Below are 24,441 nucleotides of genomic sequence, written 5' to 3'. Positions count from 1 at the left end.
TATTATTGCTCATCGATGAATCATGATATTTTTCAAATTTAGCTCATTCACTTGCATTTTGCAACGGGGGGATCAACAGTAATCTTTGAATAAAAGCTTGCCAGTCAAATTTGATTTGAATGAGCCATACACATCTGAAGGGAGATTCAAATGTAATATATTACTCCAAGTAACATGAATGAAATGTTCCTTATTCTAACATAATTACATTGGCTATATGGACTTAAAATAATCAAAACATGGCCACCCCATGGCTAACAGTTATCAAACAAACATGATACATTGACAAAATACAGGAAAGTGCTTCTGGGGTCATTGCTCAATGACACCACCAAACCGCAGCACATAAATCTGACAGTACACGCTGAGGCCTCTTACATTCCTCGCATAATGTAACAAAACCTGACAGTTTATCACATTTACCTCTCACCTGGAGAGCACACACCTTGTGAGCTCAGTGCAGCAGATGTGCACCTGGGCCAGGCCATACCTGCTGCAGAGCACTTGGCCATCACATGAATCAGTTCGACTAATTTACACACAACTGTAGGAATGTACCGTGACTTACTTAACAATCCAGGTGCGTGTGAGGGGTGTACATGTAACCACGCAAAGAATGTGCGCAGGTGGGCATCCTCCTAGTACAAACGTGACCTTTAAAAGGAGGACTGAAGGTGTCCTACCCACCAGCTGGAGAAGTAATGACCTCGGAAGTGAGAGGACTTAAAGAACCCCACTGTCCTTGTCTTACCATGACCCACTTGACCCACTTGCCACACACACAAAACTTCCAGTGGGATGACCCAAGGTGTCATCCGTCACATTACTTCCTTAAGATGCACCAAGGGGTAATGAAGTAAATGAAGTGCAGTGAAGTTACAAAAAATATATGTTAAGCTATTGAGAAACATTGTTTTTGTATATTACTAAAAACAGTCAGATATTATCAGGCATCTGCATCTTATTAAGTATGAATATTAATAGGAGATGACTCATGTCTGGTAGGTATTGATCAGGGTCATAGCAAAGTATAAAATACATTGTCTAACAGGCAGGGCCCATCTGTTTACCCAGTTTACCTCTCATAACATGTGAACCAATGTTTTAGCCTCTGTAGGAACATCCTGGCGAAATATAAATGATCGCATTGGCTGCATTCTTGCAGGTGATTTTTGCTGCTGCTACAATTATTATAAGGTCCGCGATGCCAGGATGCTGGGGGTACCAAATGCTGCTGTCAGCCCAGGGGTTTAATTAGTTTGGCACGTGTGCTGCTTATAATCACCTGCCATTACCAACTCTGGCTGCATCTGCTTACACGTCTGTCAGAGGCGGGGGTCCTTGCATGTGTCTGTAGATGGGTGGGTGGGTGTATTGGGCATTAGGGACTGTTTTTATTCTGACCATGGAAAACAAAACTAATATGGAATATAGAACAAAGGTCTAGAACTTTATATAGGGAGTCCTGGGGTTCTGATGTCCTTGACCTACGACATTTCTACTTTATGACACCCGTGCATCATCTGACACTTGGTCCCCAGCACCATAGTTTCTGTTTAGCTAGTGCTTGTCTGTGTTTTTATAATAGGTAATGTAAGGGAACACGGTTGGATGGATGCTTTAGGTTGCAATGTTGATGTGATGATTGTTATTTTTTTTCTGGGCAGTCCACAAACACCAGGTGTTGAGACTTCCACTTGTACATGTTATTAAAAATGTAGAGAAAACTATCAGTCAAGTATGTTGGTAAGAATGGCAAAAAGTAGTAGTTCTTTTAAAAGACCAAGGCTTAACGGTCACGTGAGTGCTGAGCTCAGAAGCCAAAGATGCTTTCCCACAGAATAAACTACATGCGTACACTCCAGTTCCGTCACGACAATGGCTGTAACTAGGCCTTTTATTCCCACAAAGTTCCCATTTAGCACCAAAGCAAGGTTTCAATATTGTGCCGCCTGCAAAAACATCTGTCGGGGACTTGTGTGGCAACACTAATTACAAATATCTGCAGTAATCCACCGCCGATAAGAGAGTCATTACTCTAGCAGACATTTATCACTGCGGGATTGATGACCCATTTCAGAGGGAGCCTTTGTATGAGGAAGTGAAATCGCTGATATCCCCTTTATCCGACATCACCATCCATTCGTCAGGAGGCGAGCTAGTTAGAATTGTAATTAACAGCTTTGGACTTTGCCCCTAATAGAATTTTTGCAGGGACTAGCAGATTGGCATTGGGGAAGGGGGCGGTGGTATCGGTCTGCAAGCGGGGGGAGTTTTATTGTGTTTTGGATTTCCTTCTTTCATTCTTTCACTAACTGCCTCTTTGAATGGCTGAGAAACTGTTGTGTCAAGAAAATGCCACAGCAGAACTCCATGGTCACTCTTTAATGGGCTAGAAAACACATTAGGGGACTGAAATGGCAGCTCATTAAGTGTGATGCAAGCCAAAACATTTTTATTATAAAATATAATTATGGCACGCACAGTTGTCCCATGCCAAGCTGAACCACTATTGAGCCTCCCTTACCCCCTTTCATTTCAGACTTATTCCAAATGTACACATATTATAGTGTAGGCCCTGTTTTTCACAGGCACGGCATGGAGCTCATCCTAGTATACACAGTAGTGGAGTTGTAAATACAGTCAGACTGGATACCCGTGGTCAAAAGTTATGAGACACTCTCTCATCTTAGTAAATGGTGAAGTGTCTCAAAACCTTTGACCACGGGGGTACATTGATACATGTTGGGATTTAACCACCTGTGCTGAGTTGAATTGTGGATATTAACATGAGTTTGTGCTCATCCATAGCGGTGCCTACACAATGACACTGCTCTGTCCTACAATATGCTCTCCTCTGTCCCTCCCTCATCATGTTCTAAACTCCAATACACATTTCCTGTATACATCTATACAATCATTCAAACCCAGGTGGCAGACGATCACAGTCGGTAGCGACTTAAGGTGTGGCCTCCTGCTGGTCGCATCCCGTTCTCGGAGAAGTAATGAACATAGACAGCTTGGGGACCGCCCCCGAGAGCCCGGGCCACCACTCACCAAGTCCCAGTCACCCTCTACATCAGGAACTTGAGGTTACAAGGATGCAAGAGATGTTCCCTACCCTGACAGGCCGGTCTTACCAGGCTGACCTACTGCACACTTTGTTCCCACACAAAGAGAAACTGTGATCAACTAAGTGTGGTGTTACACTTCACACGTACGCTACATATTTATATGGGACACACACAAACGTACCAAGACACACAATGTGAGCCTGACCCAATGTAATTTTGCCAGTGTGCGGCTGGTGACAGGAGCAGCTGTGGCCGCTACGGCAGACGGATGAAATTTTCATAACTATCTCCTCCAACTTCCATCCTCACCTTCAGGATAATTTATGACCTGCCTGCCAGCCTTGAAGAGACAATATGCTGCCTATGAAACGAAGTGCTGCAGCGCTGTAGGTTATAATTAAAGAGAGGAAAAGTGTGTACGTGTGTCTGCGTGTGTGCGCACCAGGTGGGGTGGCAGAGGGGAAAAGGGAGGAGTTGAACATGTGGCACACATGTCTTGCATGTGGATATGCGTTGATAGGACACACTGGACATGACTTTTGTTCACACTAAGGTGAAACAGCAAAGGCTAGCGAATAGCAATAAATTATATGAAAAATAAATAATGACAACAAATTATGAGATAAATTGTATCTGCATAACCAATACAGGAACGAAGGGAAGATGAATGATGAAAAGATAAAGACAAAACATAAATCCATCAATTTTCTTGACAAATTTCTGCTTGCCGTTAGCATCCTTTGCTGAACTCAAATTCCAAACAAAGTACAAATTAAAGTGATCATAAGTAATTCAAAGGGTAGAAATAAACTAAAAAAACATTACAGGAGATGTTCCAATTGGGATGTAGAGTTCAACTAATATTTACCAACAAAAATCTGTCACAATGAAAATATTTTATTCATTAAGCAAATGATTGAAAAACAATCTAGCCACACTGCGACATAATGGAAGGTTGCCGTTTTATTTTTCCTGGGAACCCAACTTTTAGGAGCTGCAAGAGACACTGTAACAATGCGTACTACATATTTATGGGAGAACGCCCACCGATTAGCCCAAAATGGCTGCATTCCTGCAAGGCTGGTTCCTGACATGTGTTGTACATTGCTTGCCACAAATCCTGGCCCACTGATGTTCTATCAGCTCTCTGAGATTTGTTGGTTTTAACCACAAAGAATGTTCTTATTTTCCCCAACTACCCGTAACACAAGCATAAACTTGTTCATTTTGTCCTACTCGTCACCACTAACACAAAGTCCTATTTTGCAAATAAAAAAACAGCTTAAAGGGCGAGCATATGTGGCGTAAAGGTTTTTAAATACAAAACCTGTGGGACATTTAGTGGCATTTTTTACTGCCACATGGCACCATACTTCTCATGACTCAGTCAAGGAGATCCGAGGAAACAAACATGTGGCCCATAATAATTTTTTCCATTGCCTTGACCACGCAACAAATGAAAACATGTATTTGAACTGTTAATTACGAAGGGTGGAAGAGTACACCTAAAATTTTGGTAAATATCTTGGTTTCAAAATCATGGTTCAAAAGTACCACGAGCAAAACAGAAAACATTGAATGGCATTTGAATGATACACAAAAAAAGCTCTGGAGCAACAACTCAAGCAATGATTATTTAAGCAACTACATTAAGTTAAATAATATATACCAGATAACCACAGAATGAATTTATGTGAAAAAGGTCTCAAATCAAGAACAACTGAACCACTGACTATTTGTCTGTAAAAGTTTACACAAACCAAATAAAATAACTATGAATCTTAATTAAGGACAGAGCGTTGACATGTTCTTCAAATACCAAATGGGACCAAGCATCTCTATTGCCTCTCACCCCAGTGAAGGAACGGCAGCGTTTTCAAGGAACAACACAAAAGACATGTCAGCGCACCAAGGAATGAAGTGTGAGCCAATGGAGGTCTTTCCTGACCCCTCACGTCCTCTCTAGGTCTCTAAGCATCCCCTCAGGGTTGATATGGCACTAGTGAGGGTCATTCCCAACTGGGCACGGCTTTAACGTTGACGCTTTGGCCCCTCGCTGGCCTCTGTTGACCCTCCGCTTTTGATGACAGACCGAACCTTTTGTGGAGTCACACTCCGTCCAGGTGAGGACAAGAGTTGATGACAATGGCAGGAGACAAAGCTTGATGGAAGCTTTATGGTCACACTGGACAGTTGAGTGAAGAATGCAGATGGAAGAGAGGGGGACCTTACTTTTTGGAATTGGGATTCAGACAAGTGGGAAGTGGTTTATTTTCTAAATAAGAGTAAGGCAACCTCTTTGGGGCCATAATTACTTGAGGTAAAGATTGATTAAAATATAATTGCTCCTGTAGTCTACACAGAACATAGAACATAGAATTAGACCTCATATCTTCCTACATTTTCAGTTTATTTTTCCTGTGTGACATGAGCAAACAAAATAAGACTAAACTGGCAACAGAAGAGGTGCCAGCTGTTCAATTGAGTATACAACCTTGTAGAATTCTATTAAATGCAACTTTATGCACATTTATAAACGCCACAAATGAACGACACGGTTTAGGTGACCATTGTTCAACAGAGAATAAAGAACAATGTGGCTTTGGTGTCGTGATTTAGTGTTGTCATCACAGAGCGAAGAGCCAAAAAAGACCACTGCAACGTCTTTATTCACATATCCGGGTCCAACTGTTTCAAGCGTCAAAGGTCATTTGCTGTCTTTTCTCATGGCTGAAGGATGGGAGGACCAAGTTTGCCAAGTCAGGCACAAACGCCGCTTGGCTCATAAACACCTCCGCCTGTCAAACACCCACCCCACACACAGACTCACACACATACGCACATAACCCTGCCAACATACACCCACTCTTTTCTTCAGCACCGAGGCGAGGTGGGTTTGCACTCTGTTAATCTTTCACTGGAGGCCTGCTCTCTTTTAAAGAGTGTCCCTCTGGAGAACAGAGGCAGCTAGTGAAATAGGGCTAGTAAAGGACGAGAGTGGATAAAAGAGCAGGAAGAAAAAGCTACAGAGGAGCCAGATGGGCACCTTCACAGTCCATTTATCAAACCCAATGCGGGCCCTTCCCCTCCCCTTTTCCCCGCTGCTCTCATGTCCTAAACCCCCATGTAATTCTGTAATGATTTTCATTATCGTATAATGACCTTACAAAGCCTACAGCAGTTTGCATGGTCAGTACAAAACTCACAGCTGTTCCCCTTGGTGTTTGTCCGCCCGCTGTGACAAAGCACTTTGGTTTGTTTTTGTGTTGGTGCATGACCTCCAGGTTTTTGGAAGGGTTGACTTGAGGTAACCTCATCATAAAGGTTCAGCCAAAACAGTGTAGGCATTATCACAATCAATGAAAACTGTTAAATTCGGAAGAAACCCAAAACCCACGAAAGACACAACGAGACAAATACGGGTACATTCGATTCTTAGCAACTCAACAACTAATTGCCACGATATTTGTGTCCAGCAACTGTGTAAACTTCAGATTGCATTCTATGTCTGCAATGCCCGGGAACACTTGTACATCTGTTTTCCAAAGATTATACAAAGGTGACTTGTGAATATAATACTGAACATCTGTAGTTCCCTCTTTTGGTTGATAACTACAACAACTGTTCAAAAAGGAACCTGTCTGTTGAAACACTGCTACATCTGGCAATCGAGCTACAGCTGGGTTTTGGGGAATTGATTCTACAATTTTTTTTAAAGTCAGCTAGTTGAGTGACAGCTGCCTCGTGGTGTAGAGGTTCACTCACTTCAGTGTGGGCAAGCGCGGGCTCGATTCCCACTGGTGGTGGTATGATTGGGAATGCGGATGGTTGTCTAGGGTGTAGTCTGCCTTTCGCCCGAAGAGGGCTGGGTTAGGCTTCAGTAACCCCCGCAACCCTTTCAAGGATGGGCGGTATGGAAGATGAATGAACGAATAGTTGATTTATTGTTAATAAAAGTGCTTTGCTCTCATATTTATGCCCTAATGCCCTATTTATGCCCTAAAGCCCTAATTTATCTTTGTCTTCTTAGACACAAAGATGCATTTTTAGCACCAAGCATCTGTAATACAAACTATTTAAATTATCTTTGGATTTACTATTTCTGATCCAACTGTCACCTATCCTGGGAGATTAGGTCTTAACCAAAACGATGTACTTCCTTCTCAATATACTCACCTGTTCTGTTATTTCTAGCCACATATAACAGAAGCACACACCCAAACAAGCACACACACACACACACACACACACACACACACACACACACACACACACACACACTAATCCATCTTATTCCAGTGAGCTCCATGGGGGCACTTACTGAAAAGGGACACATAGGGCAGCATCTATCACAGTATTAACCATGTGCTTTGGGGAAATCCCAGTTATCAGAGGAGACTCATAACAATAATAAAAATAGATGGCGTAACCTTGTTCGCTTGCAGCAAATGAATGGACCGACTCATTCTAGAGCAATGGTGGGAAACCAACGACCCGGGGGCCTAATACAGCCCGTGTGAGCATTTGATCTAGTCTACCAGCCAATGCTACAAAGAAATGAAAAATCAGACCAACTATTTATAATAACGCACCAAACATTTCACGTGCAAACGCACATCAATTACGATGGTTGATGGCTACATGGAGACCTTGACAGAAAAATATCATTTTTCTTTAATTTGCTTGTGCTAAAAAGACCCTGCAGCAAAAAAAAAGCCATTGAGCAGGCCCCCTTTTGAGTGCAGAGTGCAAGCTCTAACTGTTGTTTAAGAAACATAAGTCAGCGTGAAACACAATCAATCAAAGTTGGTTGTTTGTGTTGATGTGCCTCTAGCGTGAGTCATCAATCATGCTTCAAAATAAATAAATGAAAAGAAATAAAACAGTATTTTGAAAGAAAACCACGGAAACACAAAGATATCATACTGCGGAAGAAGCCTACTTGTTGCGTCAATAATTTGGGAGAATAATAGCACTATTAAAACATCTACTACAAATAAAGTCAACATCGAGCAAATTCACAAATGTATCTTGCCAGGAATTCATTTGTTTTTATGAAAATAGATGTATGTGAGGTTTGCATTCCATTATCCTGGTAATCTTTAATCAGTACCAGTACATCTCACTTAACATTGTATCCAGCCATGTGTTTAGTTTTGTGTAAATGCTATCTGTTGACAGCCACTTGAAAGGATGACCCCTGGCTTTTGGCAAGTAGAAAGGGGGGCGGAGGGTAGTCAACGTGTGTAAAGGGGGAGAGGAGATATCGGGAGCAGCTGGAGTTCAAACACATTGTGTGGGGGGCGCTTGGCCTTCTTGAAAAGTAATCTAATCACTCTTTCATTGCGGATAGAGTAAACGTATGTCTGCCCTCACTGACAAGGACAGAGCATTTCCTGTCCAAGGATGTGATGATACAGCACGTCAGTATCAACTGATGCATTCAAAAAGGCTGGAAATTTGGACATTAAACAATCAAAACGGCCACTATATTGCCAGTGGAAATACCTATTTGCTTCCTATAAAATCTCCTTATTTCTGAGCAATAGTTAGATTGCCTGCATTCTCAAAGATATATTGTAAATTTGTCTGTGAATATTGTGAATTGTAAAATATGTGAATATATGTGAATGGAATTTACCTATTGTGGGATTAATTAAGGTTTATTCTATTCTGTTGTATTCTAGTCTTTTATAGGGTCGATTGTTGGTAAGATTCAGGGGTATTTTGCAGGGGAGGGCAGGGTTGAAGTTTTGGCTAATGGGTGGGGATGGGTTGGCGGATGTTGTAGGGATGGCTTCAAGCTTTCAGCACTCGCGTCTTGGAATGCGCCATCAGGGCAATGGGCGTTGAAGCGGCCAAGCAAGGTGTGTGGAAACAACTTGTTTACAAGGTTCATCTGGTCTGGGGCAACATTTCGGGTCAATTTGGGGTGACACTTCCAAAATAAAATGGGCATCATGATGGGAAGATTAAGAGTTTTGGTCATTTTTCAGAAGCAAGGCGGTTTAAACAAATAATTAAATGACAAATTAACTTTCATGATTTAAACTTTCTTTTTGGGTCTTACTTACTGTCTGTTGGAGGTATGTGTGTGTGTGTTGGGGATGGCGGGGGGGTCAACATAGGGGTCACATTTGAGAGAGACAATAAGCAGGGAATCATATGTGAACACTGTTAGTTTATACAAGACTCTGAGTGGTGAGAAGCAACAGCTAAAAAAACAATCACTGTGTGTGGGGTGTGTTTTCTACAAGTGAAGCCATTCCTTATCTGAATTGATGACCAATGCGGTGCTCTCGGCACTCTTATCTGAAGGGAAGGAAGTGAATGGACTTATCCAGGACACACGTGTCCCTGCGTGAGCAGTGATATGTGCCAGGCCTCAGGATCACAAACAAAACACCAAACATGACGTAAGTGTGAGTGCAGAATCTACTTCGGGAGGTTATTTATTATTTCCATTTAAAGTGCACTACTAGGCCATGTGCTATACGAGTCAAGGTCAAGATTTTGGCTTCATTGATTACACACATTAAAATACCGAACATCAATATATGTTATTTATTTTTAATAACATGTCATAGTGATGTGTGTATTCGCACTGTGTGGAGGGATTTAATTTACAAGCCTAGCGGGCCGCAGGGTTTCATGTTAAATGAGGGAATATTGTTTAAAAAAGGACATTGATTGAAAGGTGACAATGTAAATCAAATATTTTTCTTGTTTAACTGTGTGCATGTTACCTGTCTCTCCATGTCTGTCTCTGCTGATGTCTGTCAATTAATGCTGAGAGGAGTGTTTCTGCCAGGTCTCTCCTTCCATCACCAGCTTGTCCTTCCTCCTCCACTTTAGCCAAGTACAGCATGGTCTGAAAGGGGATATGTATATTCAATATTTTTAAATTCACCAAGTATTTTGGTTGGATTGTGTTCGAATGATGTGATTCGGTTGTCATTAAATCAAGTTGATACATTTTTAAGATGTTCTCTCTAACCTCAAAGTGTGGCCCAATATTCTACTATCACATCCTCAGAATGGCATCACACAAGTGTTGCATTTCCGTCAGTTTCACATCTGAGTCGGGGCAAATTACACTCAAAATATTAAATGCGTGAGTCAATTAATCACAGCCCGGCACAGCACAGTGTAATGTGCAAGTATCCCCCTGTTGAACACGAATTTACAGACTGGCTTAAAAGTGTGACGTGGCACATCAGCGCTAATCGGAGGCATCCTGGCAAACCTTCCCTCCAAAAGTCCTCTGCCGCTTTTAAGCCGGTTGAGAGAGAGTCAAATGAAAAAGGATCTGGCAGTCCAAATTAAACACGCTGCTGTCAGACACAGTAAAATTCTCTCTTCCACCCACCCCTCCTTCTTCACTACACTTCTTCCATCCTTCACAGACTCTTCTGGCTCTTTGAATATCCTCAAAAACGTCGGGGGCCTTCTCGGAGCCGCCTGTGAAAGTGATGGATCTGTAACTCTGACTGACTGTGACGCCTTGTTAAGAGAACTCTCTTCACGTCATATCCACCAGTCAAATGCATTCATTCCTCCCCATTAACAGTCACCGCATGGTGAGTCTTCATAGCGATCATAAAAAATATAAATATATAACACGCCCACAATGCAAAGGGGAAAGCTATTTCTTCTCCTTTACCTTTTGGGCGTTGACAATCTCCTTGTCTGTCTTAATTCCCACTGAAGAAATGGTTGATCATTTCTGGTGTGTTTTTCTCAAGAAGAGCGATGTGATTTGCAGACGGTGCAATATGCTTACATCTTTTTCCAAGACAGATGTCAAAGAAAAAAGTATTTCCTTGAGTGATTACATTTGACTTAAAGGAGACACCAAATATTTGAGTGACCGGAAGAAAACCATGATGTGGCACTCCTCTTATGGAGAATGGAACTTTGGATCAAAATATGCCCTCCAGTGATAGGTGACAGGTTAAAATAGTTGCTGTCTCATTTGGGATATATTGCCATTGGAGCCCTGCAGCACATAATTTAGTGGATTTAAGATGTGTTGTCAGAGGAACATACTGAAGAAATAGATTTCTAAAATGATGGTTTGTAAAAGCCTTTAAGAAAAACCCAGCCTCTCTTTGGGGGATAGCAAAGAAACGGAATATTGGATGAAATGAAAACAATAAAACAACCTGAGAGGAAGTTTCACATGAAGAAACAAAGCCATGTCCGGATATATTAAGTCTGTCTACTTAGTCGATTAAAATCATCTGTAAATATATTTTGATATTGTCCAAATACTTAATTTCAGTTGTCTTTGCCCTATAATTGACCAGACTGTTCTATCTTTTAAACAGCATACAAAACCACGGAATTAAAGCCCCAAAATTACCTTCAGACTAATCCCAAGGCCATTTACTAGAACGACTGTTTGTTTGTTGGTCAAGCCTTGCGTCAATCAGCATGGAGCAGACAACATTCATTTGTCTTTCCTCTTGCGTCGTCCACAATCACACCCCTCCTTGTGTCTGTTTACCCCCTGATGGCAGTAGCTGTCTTCAACCCTCCACACCCTTCATCCTGATGCTGACCACACAAGTCCCCTTGAACCAGGGCACATTACCAGGTGAACCAGAGGGCAACTGGGATCCAGACAGCCAGATCGTTTAGGAATATACGCACCAAACACAAGTGTCTCCACAACAACTATCTGACAATTCCATCGATTAACAATGCGCTGTATACACAGCCTAAACGTATCAAAAAGTAAAATGTTCTTTCCATAGCTTCTCTCCATTGAACCAGTCAAGTTCTACTAGTGCTTCTGGGACTGCTAACACCATATCAAAGTTGAGTTGTCTGAGACTTGGGACTTCAGGGAGGACATATATGTCATGCATTGAATGATGCAAACAAAATGAAGGAAAATTTAAATAAACACTGGTTGCCCCAAAATCACAATTGCACGTTTTCTTCCACATATTCACATTCTGCATCTTCAGATGAGATATTATTTAGAAAGGTATTTGTCCTTATGTTGCAAAAGCTTTAGGTTCAAACTGCATTTGAAAAAAAAATGCAGTATGATGTATTTGACAAGCTCAGCTGCAATGATGTCTGATATTACCGAGCCAAGCGAGAGTTTGGCAACCTTTCCGCTGTCTCAATCTCTTTGGGCTTTCTAATACAAGAGACCAATATCACTTTGACCGCAGGGTGAAAAAGGCATCAGGTAGCTTGCTGTGGGGGAAATGGAAAGCTTCTGCTCACCGACATAAACAACTAGCAACCTGTGATACTGTCAGGCCGAGGCGTCGTCAGGTTGAGTGATCCGTAGCTGTTTGCGGCATGCCACCTGTAACTTACTTTATTCCCCAGGGCAATCTCTCCACTGGTAACAAAATGAAATAAAGCCCAAGAAGAAAGGATTTGCGGGAACATTGACTGCTCTAGGACAATATACGAGTTGGTGTGTGTATTTGTGTGCAGTATAGTTTGTTTTCTTAAAATTTGCCTTTTGTCACGCAATATTAGATGGCTCGTATTTCAACTTGCTAATCCTGTGTTTGAATTAGGGAACAAAACAGTCCTACTAAGTACGATTTCTCATAACTGGCAAAAAATAAAAATAATAGAAAACATTGAGTAAAAACATGGACACTCCCAAACTTGTGTCTGTCTATGCATTAGTTTGATGTTTTCGCGACATAAGGCCTTTGTGATCCACTCACCCGTGCATTGTTGCCAGGGCCATCAATTATGTCACGGGATAAAATAGGTTTCACCGCACAAAGCAGATTATATGGAGTGTAAAACATTAGAAAAATGTGTCTGCAACATCAGAGCAACATGTTTGAAGAGAAAAGAGGCCTGGATGGGTGGAGGAATAAAGACACTTCCAAAAAGGAAAGAGTCCTGACAAGTGATTTTGTTTGAAGGCATTGTAACACAGTCAAGTGGGCAGGGAGCTTTTCTATGGCCCCAAAAGCAGTCCATCTTAGGGCCAGAATACAAGCTGGTTGGAATGGACATATGCTTTCCATGGGGTCAAATGGAGCAGAACTCCAAGGCTTTTGTTGTGCTCCCCTTTTTGGAGCACACAAGAAGAAAAGGAAAATGTGTTGTTGTGTTGTGGTCCCAATAGGGCCCCCACTCCCCCCAAAAAAAAAATCACCAGCCTGTTCCTCGCAAGGTTTTTTGTCCCCAGTCTCACATAAAATGGGTGTGGTTGCAGTTGGCCCTAATGGCTAAACCACCTACTTCTTTTCAGAGTCAGGAAGAGGCGACATACACTTGCACACTCCTCATTGGCCTGGGTGAACATGGAACATCTATCCATCAGAGCTACATGCATGTGATGGCTGAATTCAAGACAATGTAGGGCAGAGATGTTTTGCAACGATTGAGGCACCTTCTGTTACCTAAAAAAGTCCTCTCATTTGTTTCTTTGTAAATGTTGGAAAATCTTTTTGCAGATTCTTGCTAGATTGCAGATTTTGATCAGCACCTCACTCTTTTGGAGGAAAAGAATAGAAAAAAAGCTCTTTGCTAACTGGACTAAGGCCAAGTATTCTGTAATGCGGCATAGTTAAATCAGCAAGATGTGTAAGTCACAAGCTTTTCGGGAAAAACAATCAGGGAAAGGGCATCCCTATTCATTGGTGTTCATCTTGTTTGGAAGACGTTTGACCAACTACATGAAGTCTGCTGTCAAAGTTTTTTTCCTCATTACATTTTGATTATAAAGTAGTATAAAGTAGAATGTGTTAACTGGTGTACAGAGTTCCCACAAAAAGACATTTTTTTGTTTTTACATAGATTGTAGAGGCGATGAGTAATATCAGTGGAGGAGTGTTTGGGGTCCTATTTATAAATCAGAAAAGAATAAAGGAGGAAGAAATCTCAGTTGCTGCCATTTGATTATGTTTTTCCAAGGAGTTACTTATTTAAACAATATTATTGTTTGATATACCTTAAACCAAACAAATTTGCCCATCGGATTCCTATCATACAGTGAAATGCTGCATACAAACAATAACAAACAAGTTTATAACATCCCTCCAGTTTTTGAACTACTATCACAGTCCTGCATGTCCCCTTGCAGAAAAAGCTATTTAGAAGGGCAGTGTTAAATGGGCACGATGTAGGACAGTGTAATTAACAATAGTCCTTAAAGCGGGCCCACTTTGGCTCCACTGGGAGAGCCCAATATAGCACTCATTAATTCCTATTTGCGTATAATGAGCGGGTCATGTTGGATATAATAAATGTCTCTTTTATTTGGGTGAGAGCTGCGGGGCGGCATCTACTGCTGGCTAACAGTCTCATAAATACCCTTAAGCAGCTCTCATCAGCCTCTTTGGGTGGGGAGCATCACATTCAACAGCCATAATGAATCAGGTTCAATGAAAATCCTCCTGAATGCCCTTTTTTAATTAAGTGCAGAAACATGCTGCATGCTTTGTGTCGTATTACATACACTTAAGAGTAGTAATGGTTTGCTATCTCCCAAACCCCACCATACCTTGTTCACAGGATTTGTTCAAAGGTTAAATTCATGACATAAGCAATCTCAAATGTCACGAAAAGTAGCCTGAAACTGACGTCAAATCTAATTAGATCCCCAATTCCTCATGGTGATTAGTTACACGGCATAACCAAAGTCTAAAGTGCATTTTCTCAGATTCACCATTTAATCCCATTTATAGAATCACATTTTATATACTACTTTAGTCTGCCAGGATAGTTGAATATTGTTCATCCAGTGTGTACAGTATGTTGAACATAAAGTGTCCTATGTTAAAAACTAGAGTGTCACTAACCCCTTTTGCCAGATTAAAGCAGACAATGTTTCATGGGCTGTATAACTCCATGATCCAATTATATGTTTCAAACGGTCTTGTGATGTGTGGCATTTTCTGTCATTGTTTACTTGTGTGGTTGTTGAGTAGTCACTTTTTAAAAGGCATCCTAATCATGATAAAGCCACACTGAGAAATTAACCCAAAACAGTCAAAAGTGCATCGTCCGTCTAAGACAGGGGTCACCAAACTACGGCCCGCGGGCCGGATACGGCCCGCCGGCACATTTGGACCGGCCCTCTGAACAATACCAGAGACGCTAGCGGATTTTTTTTTTTTTTTAATTTTTTTTTTTTTTTTTTTTTTTTTTTTTTTTGGGATGCGGCCCGCCGGCACATTTGGACCGGCCCTCTGAACAATACCAGAGACGCTATCGGATTTTTTTTCCTATTTGGCCTTGAAGACTGGGACGTTTTAATCTTGTGTTTGGTTCATTGCACCCCTGCTGAGCCCACAAATCATCCCAGTGAAGCGGGGCTTCGCATTGCTTCTTTGGTGACATGCACGGGGAGAGTGTTTCCCTTTGATGCATGCGGGCACGTCCACCGTTGCATGCACGAGCAGTGTTACCGAGACATCTGCACGATCGCAGGTGAGGGCGGAGCCCTGGGACCATAGCGGACTATTCAAGCATATTAAAACTGCAACCTGTTTGAGAACGGAATAATGGCGAAAAGGTTAGGTGAGAGAAAAATTGATTCAGAATGCAGGGTATTTAACCTGGAGTGGACAAACGATTATTTTTTTGTTCAATGCAAAGAAAAGGCTGTTTGTCTCATTTGTCAAGAGACGGTGGCGGTATTCAAAGAATACAATCTTTGCCGACACTATGAATCCCGTCACAAAGACAAGTACGATAGATTGCAAGGCCAAATACGAGCAGACAAACTCTCAAAGCGAAAAAGTGGACTACTATCTCAGCAGAACCAGGCATCCGTTCGGGCCAGCTTTTGGGTTGCTAAATTGATAGCAAGCAGCGGTAAGCCTTTCACTGACGGAGAGTTTGTTAAGAAATGTATGGATACTGTCGCGGAGGAGGTGTGTCCCGAGAAGAAAGATGCATTTAATGCCGTAAGTCTGTCGGTGAGTACAATGACCAGACGCGTTGAAGAAATCGGGAGTAATGTATATGCCCAGCTGCAGCAGAAGACGAAATAATTTGACTTTTTTTCATTAGCACTGGATGAAAGCACGGACGTGCAAGACACAGCGCAACTGCTCATCTTTATTCGTGGAGTTAGCGCAAACTTTGAGATTTGCGAGGATCTGGCAGCCCTCCAAAGTCTCAAAGGGACTACAACGGGAGAGGATATTTTTGACAAAGTGTGCCAAACCATGGAGAAGTTGGACCTGGACTGGTCAAAGCTAGCTAGCATCACGACTGACGGGGCTCCTAGCATGGTGGCCGAAACTCGCGGTCTAATAATGGGACGCATGAACCGGGAGTTGGAAAAAAGGGGTCTCACCGCCCCGCTACGAGTCCACTGCCAAATTCACCACCAAGCACTGTGCTGCAAAATGTTGACGTGGGATTCTGTAATGACGGTTGTGGTGTCGTGCATAAACTTCAGAGCAAAGGGAGAAGATTGTGCATGGCACAACAGAAAGTTAATGTTCCATGGCTTTTTTTTCTATGAAGAACCCAGAGAGAGTTATTTATTTATTATTTATTTCATAAATAGTGTTATTTATTTCCTGTTTTTCTGTGAAGAACTCAGAGAGGGTTATTTAGTTATTATTTATTTCATTAATAGTGTTATTATATGTTTCCTGACTTTTTTTCTGTAAAAAACCTGGAAAGGGTTATTTGGTTATGTGTGGCTTTCTGGAAAACAATAAAAAAAAATTAAGCTCCCCTATGATCGTCACACTTTTTCTGTTACAAACTGACACCGGCCCCCCATCAGAGAAGGGAAAAGTTATGTGGCCCTCACAAGAAAAAGTTTGGGGACCCCTGGTCTAAGACTTTAGCGCCACCGGTATGAAAACCATACTGGAAAATGACATAATAAAAATATATCAACATATAAATTAAAACTTGCAGTCAGGCACTATTAAATCCAAACTATCCACTTCCCCATGTCTTTTTTCAGTTGTATTTCTTTTAAATTAATTTTAACCTGGTCTATTCAGCTGCTTAGAGAGAGATGTCTCCCATGTCAATATGACACGAGAAATAAGTAAGACCTCTGCTGCAAACACCGTTGAACACGATTAAAGAGACGCAGTGATTAATCTGCAGTGCCCCATAATTCCTCTTTACCACTTTATTGGATGTTATCTCTCCTCCACTTGAAGGGTTATCTTGCTGATCAGGGCCAAGGAAAAGAAGGGGAGAGAGACTGCAAGTGGGACGATGGATAAAAAAAGGAGTGGGGTTGTGGGCCATTAAATCAAATCCATACAGAGGTAAGTAAATGAATAAAGCTGTAAATAAGTAAGCAAATGAATAAAAGTGGGGGATTGAGCAAGCGGCTAAGCGGATAAAGCAGATCAGGCTCTGTAAAGTGTTCATTTGTTTTCTAAGAAGATGAGACAAGCTGTTTTTTAAAGCCTGATATACAGAAAAAAATACTCAAAAACACTGTCACGCAGACAAACAAAAATAAATTATCCAACCCCCTGTCAATAAAGATTCCTCGCCCACTGGCAAGCGGGGATAAGATGTCCTCCACATTGAATGCGACATACACTGGTACAAAGACACAAATGTGTGTTTCTTCTAAATCATATTTCTTATTTTAAATGAGCTAATTTCTTTAGCTCAGTGACAGTGATGTTTGACAGTCTCCATGTTATGACACAATCCAGAGCCGACAGTGCTGACACATTCGATGTGATCCAAATTCCAAAAAACAGTCCTCAACAACATGTGGTAAGTTCTGCCCACCTTTGATTTTTGCCAAGAACAAAACATTCTCAATTTGGTAAACCAACGAGTGCAAAAACCATGGTGTTGGCATGACAATATATTTACCTAGCCATTTATTTTCTACAAAGCAAACTGTCAGGCTCTTTAACAAAACAAATGGCTGAATGTTAAGACCTACCGTATGTATACATGTACATCTATGTGTATGTATGTATATGTATATTTAGATATATGTATGTATATGTATATTTAGATATATGTATGTATATATATATATATATATATATATATATATATATATATATATATATATATATATATATATATGTATGTATGTATATGTATATATGTGAATATGTATATTTATATATATGTATGTATATTGGATTGGATTGGATAACTTTATTCATCCCGTATTCGGGAAATTTCGTTGTCACAGTAGCAAGAGGGTGATGATGCAGGAATAGGAAAGGCATTTTAGACATAAATAGTATGTATATTTATATATATATGTATGTATATGTATGTATGCTTATACGTATATATATATTTTTTTCCAGCAACACACTTATTTATTTATATGTTTATTCATGTATCAATTTATTTATCTATTAACTTACTTATTACCTATCTATTTGTGTCTAAAATGCCTTTCCTGTATCTGCATTTTTACCCTCTTGCTACTGTGACAATGAAATTTCCCGAATATGGGATGAATAAAGTTATCCAATCCAATCCAATCGCATCGCATCAAATTTTGAATCTGAGGATTGCTAAACGTTGGACTGGTTTAAATCAGTAGTAATAGTAAAACATACCCGCCCACACCCACACAGTGTAAATCGATTCCATGTTGCTACAATTAATCAATCAATCAAATTTTTGTACTAATTTTGTACTACAATAACAATAGCACTCTATAACAAAACCAATCCGTCCCCCAACATCAGCAATATAATGGAATACACTCATTAACCACTAGACACACATGCAGATGGTATACCTGGCCCAAAATCCTACTATTATCAATGCATTTGGGACTTTCACCTTTCTGCCATTAATTCAATTGCAATGTATATAAGAAGTGACAGTATGTACCAGAGTGGCAGGGTGAACTTGAACTTGCTGTGGAACAGAAAAACTGTGACATATCCATTTAAGACAAGCACACACCTCGGAGGTACAAAGCCGTCGCGCCCCATTGGCTGCAGGTAACATAGACGCTTGCTGGGAGCCGTCGCTATATCTGCACGTCAAAATTCTCCAAGGGGTTTAAGTATTTACGCAGAACACTATCGGGCCCCTGCTGAAAATTCAGCTTTCCCTGTTGAATGGGGACTTCAAAGAAAGTGGCAAATACCTTCACAATGAGACACTTTTCTACCCTTTTCTCCTTGCTGGGGTGGCTTTTCATTCGTATTCTCAAACAGCTCCTCTAACACGCGTCACTTACCGCCTATTTTTCTATTTAAATGAATAATAATAATATTGTGATAATTTCATGGCATCTGAATAGGGCAATGCAGAAAGGCAGTTGGTAAACAAGGCTCTGCAATTATTGATTGCAGGACTATCTCAAATAAACAAACAAACATAGGCCTATTACATATACAAGAAGAATATAATAAAGTGTGTGTAAGCTGCGAGCCAAATATAAATGCTAAAATAAATAGCAGCATAATGAGTCATTAACACATGCAACCAATATTTTTTCCATGTTTGCCAGCTCTATGTTTTTAAAAATTAAGGACGGAGGAGGGATCTGCCTTGCGCCATTAATTTAAAATTATAAAATTACAAAACACGAGGAACCAAATACAACCAAGAAGCCCTAAACATGTTTGCTTGTTGACTCATTGTTTTCATACCTTCATCAGAATGTCTTAGATGATCATCTTAAAAGGGCAAAAGCAATAAAAAATGAGTGCCAGGAAACATTTCCAACATTTTGATAAAATGTGCCTTTTTTTCCCCAGCTCTCCAATCACAGGGAAAAAAAATGATTGCTTGCTGACATTATTTATGTTGGGTGGCACAACAAAGAGCGTAACATTTATAATGTTTTACAAAGCCATCAAATAAATGGGAGAGGGGATTAATTGCCCCCGGCTCGACCTTAAAATAATTATGTTGAGCCGGGCAAACTCCAAACTCCAATGAAATTGATACACTTTGATAATTAGATTCTTGGCACTGACCCGCTGGAGTCAATAAAGGTTATTAAGGCCAATTGCTGTCTAAACGCATTACGGGCAGAGGTAAACTGTCCGTCCAAGCCCCCCACCCCTTCTTACCAACCTGCCCCTTCCCTCCCCCCGGCACTACTCCTGCACCGCCAATATGATAATCCATTCTCCGTCCTGGGGTTCGTGTCTCCACTCTGCCGTACAAAAACCAGATTGGATTCGCTTAACCTTTTCCCGGATTTTGATCAAATGAGCTCACAGTGCAATAACATTTACATTGAATCCCCCTCTCAGTCTCCCATGCTCCCCCCACAACACTTCCTTTGCCCCACCCTGACACTCAACACACACTTTGCTTTCCTCTACCATTCTGAAGACACAAATAATCTTAAGTAGTGTCAAAGGGTTTTTCGGCAGAATCGAAACTTCTGCATTCAAAATAACTGCCCATTTTTATTATTCAGCCATCACACTATGCCCATACGTTACATGCAACAAAAGAAAACACTACACCCATGCTCTCTACTGGCGCTTAACCTACAGCAAGTGTGTCAGACTTGGGTTGGTTAGCGGGACGCGTTAACGTCAACTCGATTTCATGTGGGCCGGACCATTTTAGATATAATATTTAGGTTTTTTTTAATAAATGGATTAACAGAACTGGATTAAAAGCCCTGTATATTCCGTTTTTATAGATCTAAAACAATGTTTATTTTAGCTTTTTCTTATATATTTTTAGATTTTACAAAATTATTTTTGAACTAAAAACAGAAAAAAAATGACTAAAAAATTACAATAATTGATTTAAAAGGGGGAAAAAAAATCAGGAAATTTAATATACATCTATACTCCATTTTAATTTGATCCTAAAACAGAAAGTCAGCACTCATGATTTACTTCCCCGGGCCACACAAAAGGATGCGGCGGGCCAGATTTGGCCCCCGGGCCGCCACTTTTTCACATGTGACCTACAGGAAACATATGCACCCAAAAAAATGATATTTGATTTTTTTTTGGTCCGGAATAATGGATTAATTGATTGAATGATTGAGTAATTCTGCTATAATGGGGTACACAAGCAGTATTAGGTTCAAGCTGTTTGCCTTATAATAACCCTATCGTTAGGGATCGTCTGTCAATAGCAGCCTGATGCCAGATTCCTTTACATCCAGACATACAGCAAATAAATATTTAAAATAAATCGGGGGAAAGTGCATGTATAAAGTGTGACCAATCTGATGCAAAACAGGGGGTTACAGTGAAAAAAAGGGAGACATGGACCCCGATACCACTTCCTGCTTATATCTTGATGTATACAAATCTACTCGGGCTGAAGTGGATCCCGTTTATCATAATGAAAGTCTATTAATTTTTCTTTGATATAGGAAGAGTTCCCTCTAACAAGGCCTGCTGCTGTCAAGGCAAGGAGAATAGGAAAGGAGAGTGGAAGAAGCGATTTCGCCACTGCAGTCGGCTCCGCCTTTTTGAAGACGGGAGATGAGCCGCCACTGAAGTCGAGGAAAGTGACAAATTAGGGGGAAAAGAAGGTGTAGTCTACCGAGCGAGAGCTGCTAAATCAATTAAAGTCACACCGAGTGCATACATTAGCATCTACAGCGCGTATACACAGGATGAGAAGAAAAATAAAAAGAGGATGGGTAGCTGAGAAAAACAGCACAGCAGTACATCAAATACGATATATACGGAGATCTTTAAAATTCAGTCAGTACGTGGGGAAAAGAAAAAAAGAGTAACTATCTGGATAACAAGAATGGTCTGAATTTGAAAGTTGTAATATTTATCAAATTGAAACATTGACCAGAAAGAAACCTGAAGATCTGTTTCCTTTTGTAAAGTAACAATGTCCAGATGTAAAGTAAGAAAATGTGGAGACACATCAAATGGAATGGAAACTATGCAATGGAAAATATTCCTTTGGATACTGTTAATAATGAGTGACATGCAGAGAAGAAAGTCAAAATAAAGGATTGAGAATGAAAAAAAATGCATTCTTAAAATGCAAAATATTGAAAATAGTTAAAAGCAAGGTACATTGATATAACATTCTGCCAAGCCAATTTTCAGTGTCTTAATTTTGGGTATATATATATATCTTACAATCTAACCATTAAAAAGGTCAATACTACACCTTGCAAATTAAGTGGTTTTGAGAAGAAAAAAAAAGTGTCCCTTAAGTATTCATGTATCTAATACTTCCATTAACAACCCTTACATGCTCCCCAACATGCACAGCTCGTCTTTTATTCACAATCATTTGTATCACCTGTTCCTGCTTCTTTGAGGCCAATTCCCAATTAGACAAAAGCATCAGAAGAAGCCAAAAAATAAATAAAAAATAAATGACTTTTCAAAAAAAAATAGCTCAAGATAGGCAGCACCACAAAACATGAATATGTAAAAAAAAAAAGTGAAATTTAAAAAAGAAACTAATTAAAATAATTTAACCAATTAGGTAATAAATAATATTGACTAAAACCACTAAATGAATACACACTGCAATTACCCATTTGTTGTAAAAAATATTAGCGTTAACATGAAAAAAAATGACATTTAACTATGACATAACATAACAATTACATGACCCTTGACATTCTAAAAGGTTTGTGGGTCACATGTAGTCAGGGTCATACGATGCAATAACCTGTCAGTTTCTAATAATAAATTCACCAGCTAGCTGGATATAATCTAGTATATTTAACTATCCATTCATGTATTTTTTTTCTCCAAAATAAGAATGTCATTCAAAAAGGAGGGACTATTTGCATGACAACAGTCCAGAGGCTTCCCCAAGGAAAGTCAGTATCCATAAACAAGGGCAGGATGGGCATAGGCGCACCATTTCAACCATAACAAATGCACTTAGGTGACAAAAAGATGGGGAAATATGTTTTTTTTACTGATTTTTTACGATGCAGCTTGGAATCTGCGGACCACTTACGGCCAACTGGAGTGTTTGAAAGGTCCGGCTAACATGTAAAAGCCCAGAGGAACGGTTTTACATTCAAATACTCATAATATAAGATCATGATAAACACTTCTTTGATCATAACATGATCCCATAACTGTGGGTTTCCTATCAGTGGACTTAATAAATTGTGAAAGGCCGCCACTATGATTGTTAAAGAAAATGCATCGCATTTGTATAAAAAAGAAATAGAGTAGAGGTCATTTCAGTGGCTTTATAGCCAGATGTAGTCTTCCAAATAAATACAATAAATGATTGCATTTGTGTGTGTGTGGGTGGGTGGGCGTGTATGTTTGTGTGTGCGTACATATATGAGAGTGATGCAGGAGTGGGTGGGTGTTTGATTTAAATATAACTCAAGAGAAATGTGTTGTAATCTCACCACAGCCCCCCTTACCTCCCACCCACCACTAACACATAACACACTACCCAAAAGGAAAAAAAAATCTATAAGTCACATGCATGAAGCGCTTTTCATCAGCGTATGGAAGAGGTCGATGCACGGGGATGTAAATATTGCTTGCCAGAGCAATAAATGTTGTCTTTCTTCATGATGCCTGAATTATTAGGTTTGCACGCCAGGCAAATGTAATATTATTTTTGCATCAGCTCAATAAATGGACAAAATAGGGGGATGTAAAAAAAATAAACACAATGGCAGCATGTATTCGATAACTGCTTTGTTTATTGTATTTAAATCGTTCTAGACAATGAAGTTTATCTCATGATTTTTTCCATATTATTTTTCAACAAAAATACAGTTTTTATTATTCTTACTAGATACTCATATTTTGGTTGTCTTGATTGTTTTTTAGCTATATTATTGATATATTGTTTTTAAAACCCAATTTTAAACTATCTATATAAGCATGTTCATGGAAGACATTCAACTATGAACTAAATAAAACATACCCTTTTTATTTTTTATATTATATCTGTTTGTTACTACGTTTTTTATGATTTTACCCGATATTGCATACAGGTTTTTGTTTATATTGTTTTCAGTTTGTTGCACACAAACAGTATACTATTTTATGTGTATCAAGTTTGATTAATATTAATGAATATATCTGACATGCACATCATGTTTTTAATGTTTTTTTACGCAAATCATAAAATTTGCTGATTTGTTAAGTAAATCCATTGACATGCTAAATGTGTATTCTTATTTTATTTGTATTATTTCATTAATTCAATCATTATAAGACCACCACTGTGATCACCTTCATAAATTTGCAAAATGTATTTTCTATGTTATATATAAACTCACTGTATTGCATGAGAACTATTCACTTTAAGGAGTACAGTTGCTCATTGAACATAGATTTGCTAAACTTTCACATTATTTCATTCATTCAATCATTATAAGACCACCACTGTGATGAACCTTTATAAATGTGCAAATTGTATTCTCAATTTTATATATAAACTCACTGCATTGCATGAGAACTATTTACTTTAAGGAGTACAGTTACTCATTGAAGATAGA

General features: G+C 39.8%; 1 protein-coding gene across 1 annotated transcript in view; it reads right to left on the bottom strand.

Moving 5' to 3' along the window:
- Positions 1-24,441, bottom strand: part of fto (FTO alpha-ketoglutarate dependent dioxygenase) — a 110,441-nt gene that overhangs the window by 46,401 nt on the left and 39,599 nt on the right. Inside the window, exon 8 of the mRNA XM_077591321.1 lies at positions 9,821-9,945. Within this exon, the coding sequence (XP_077447447.1) occupies positions 9,821-9,945 (125 nt within the window). The remainder of the gene's footprint in view (positions 1-9,820; positions 9,946-24,441) is intronic.

This window comes from Stigmatopora argus, chromosome 2 (assembly GCF_051989625.1).
Source record: "Stigmatopora argus isolate UIUO_Sarg chromosome 2, RoL_Sarg_1.0, whole genome shotgun sequence".
Classification (NCBI taxonomy): domain Eukaryota; kingdom Metazoa; phylum Chordata; class Actinopteri; order Syngnathiformes; family Syngnathidae; genus Stigmatopora; species Stigmatopora argus.
This window is presented reverse-complemented; position numbering and strand designations above follow the sequence as displayed.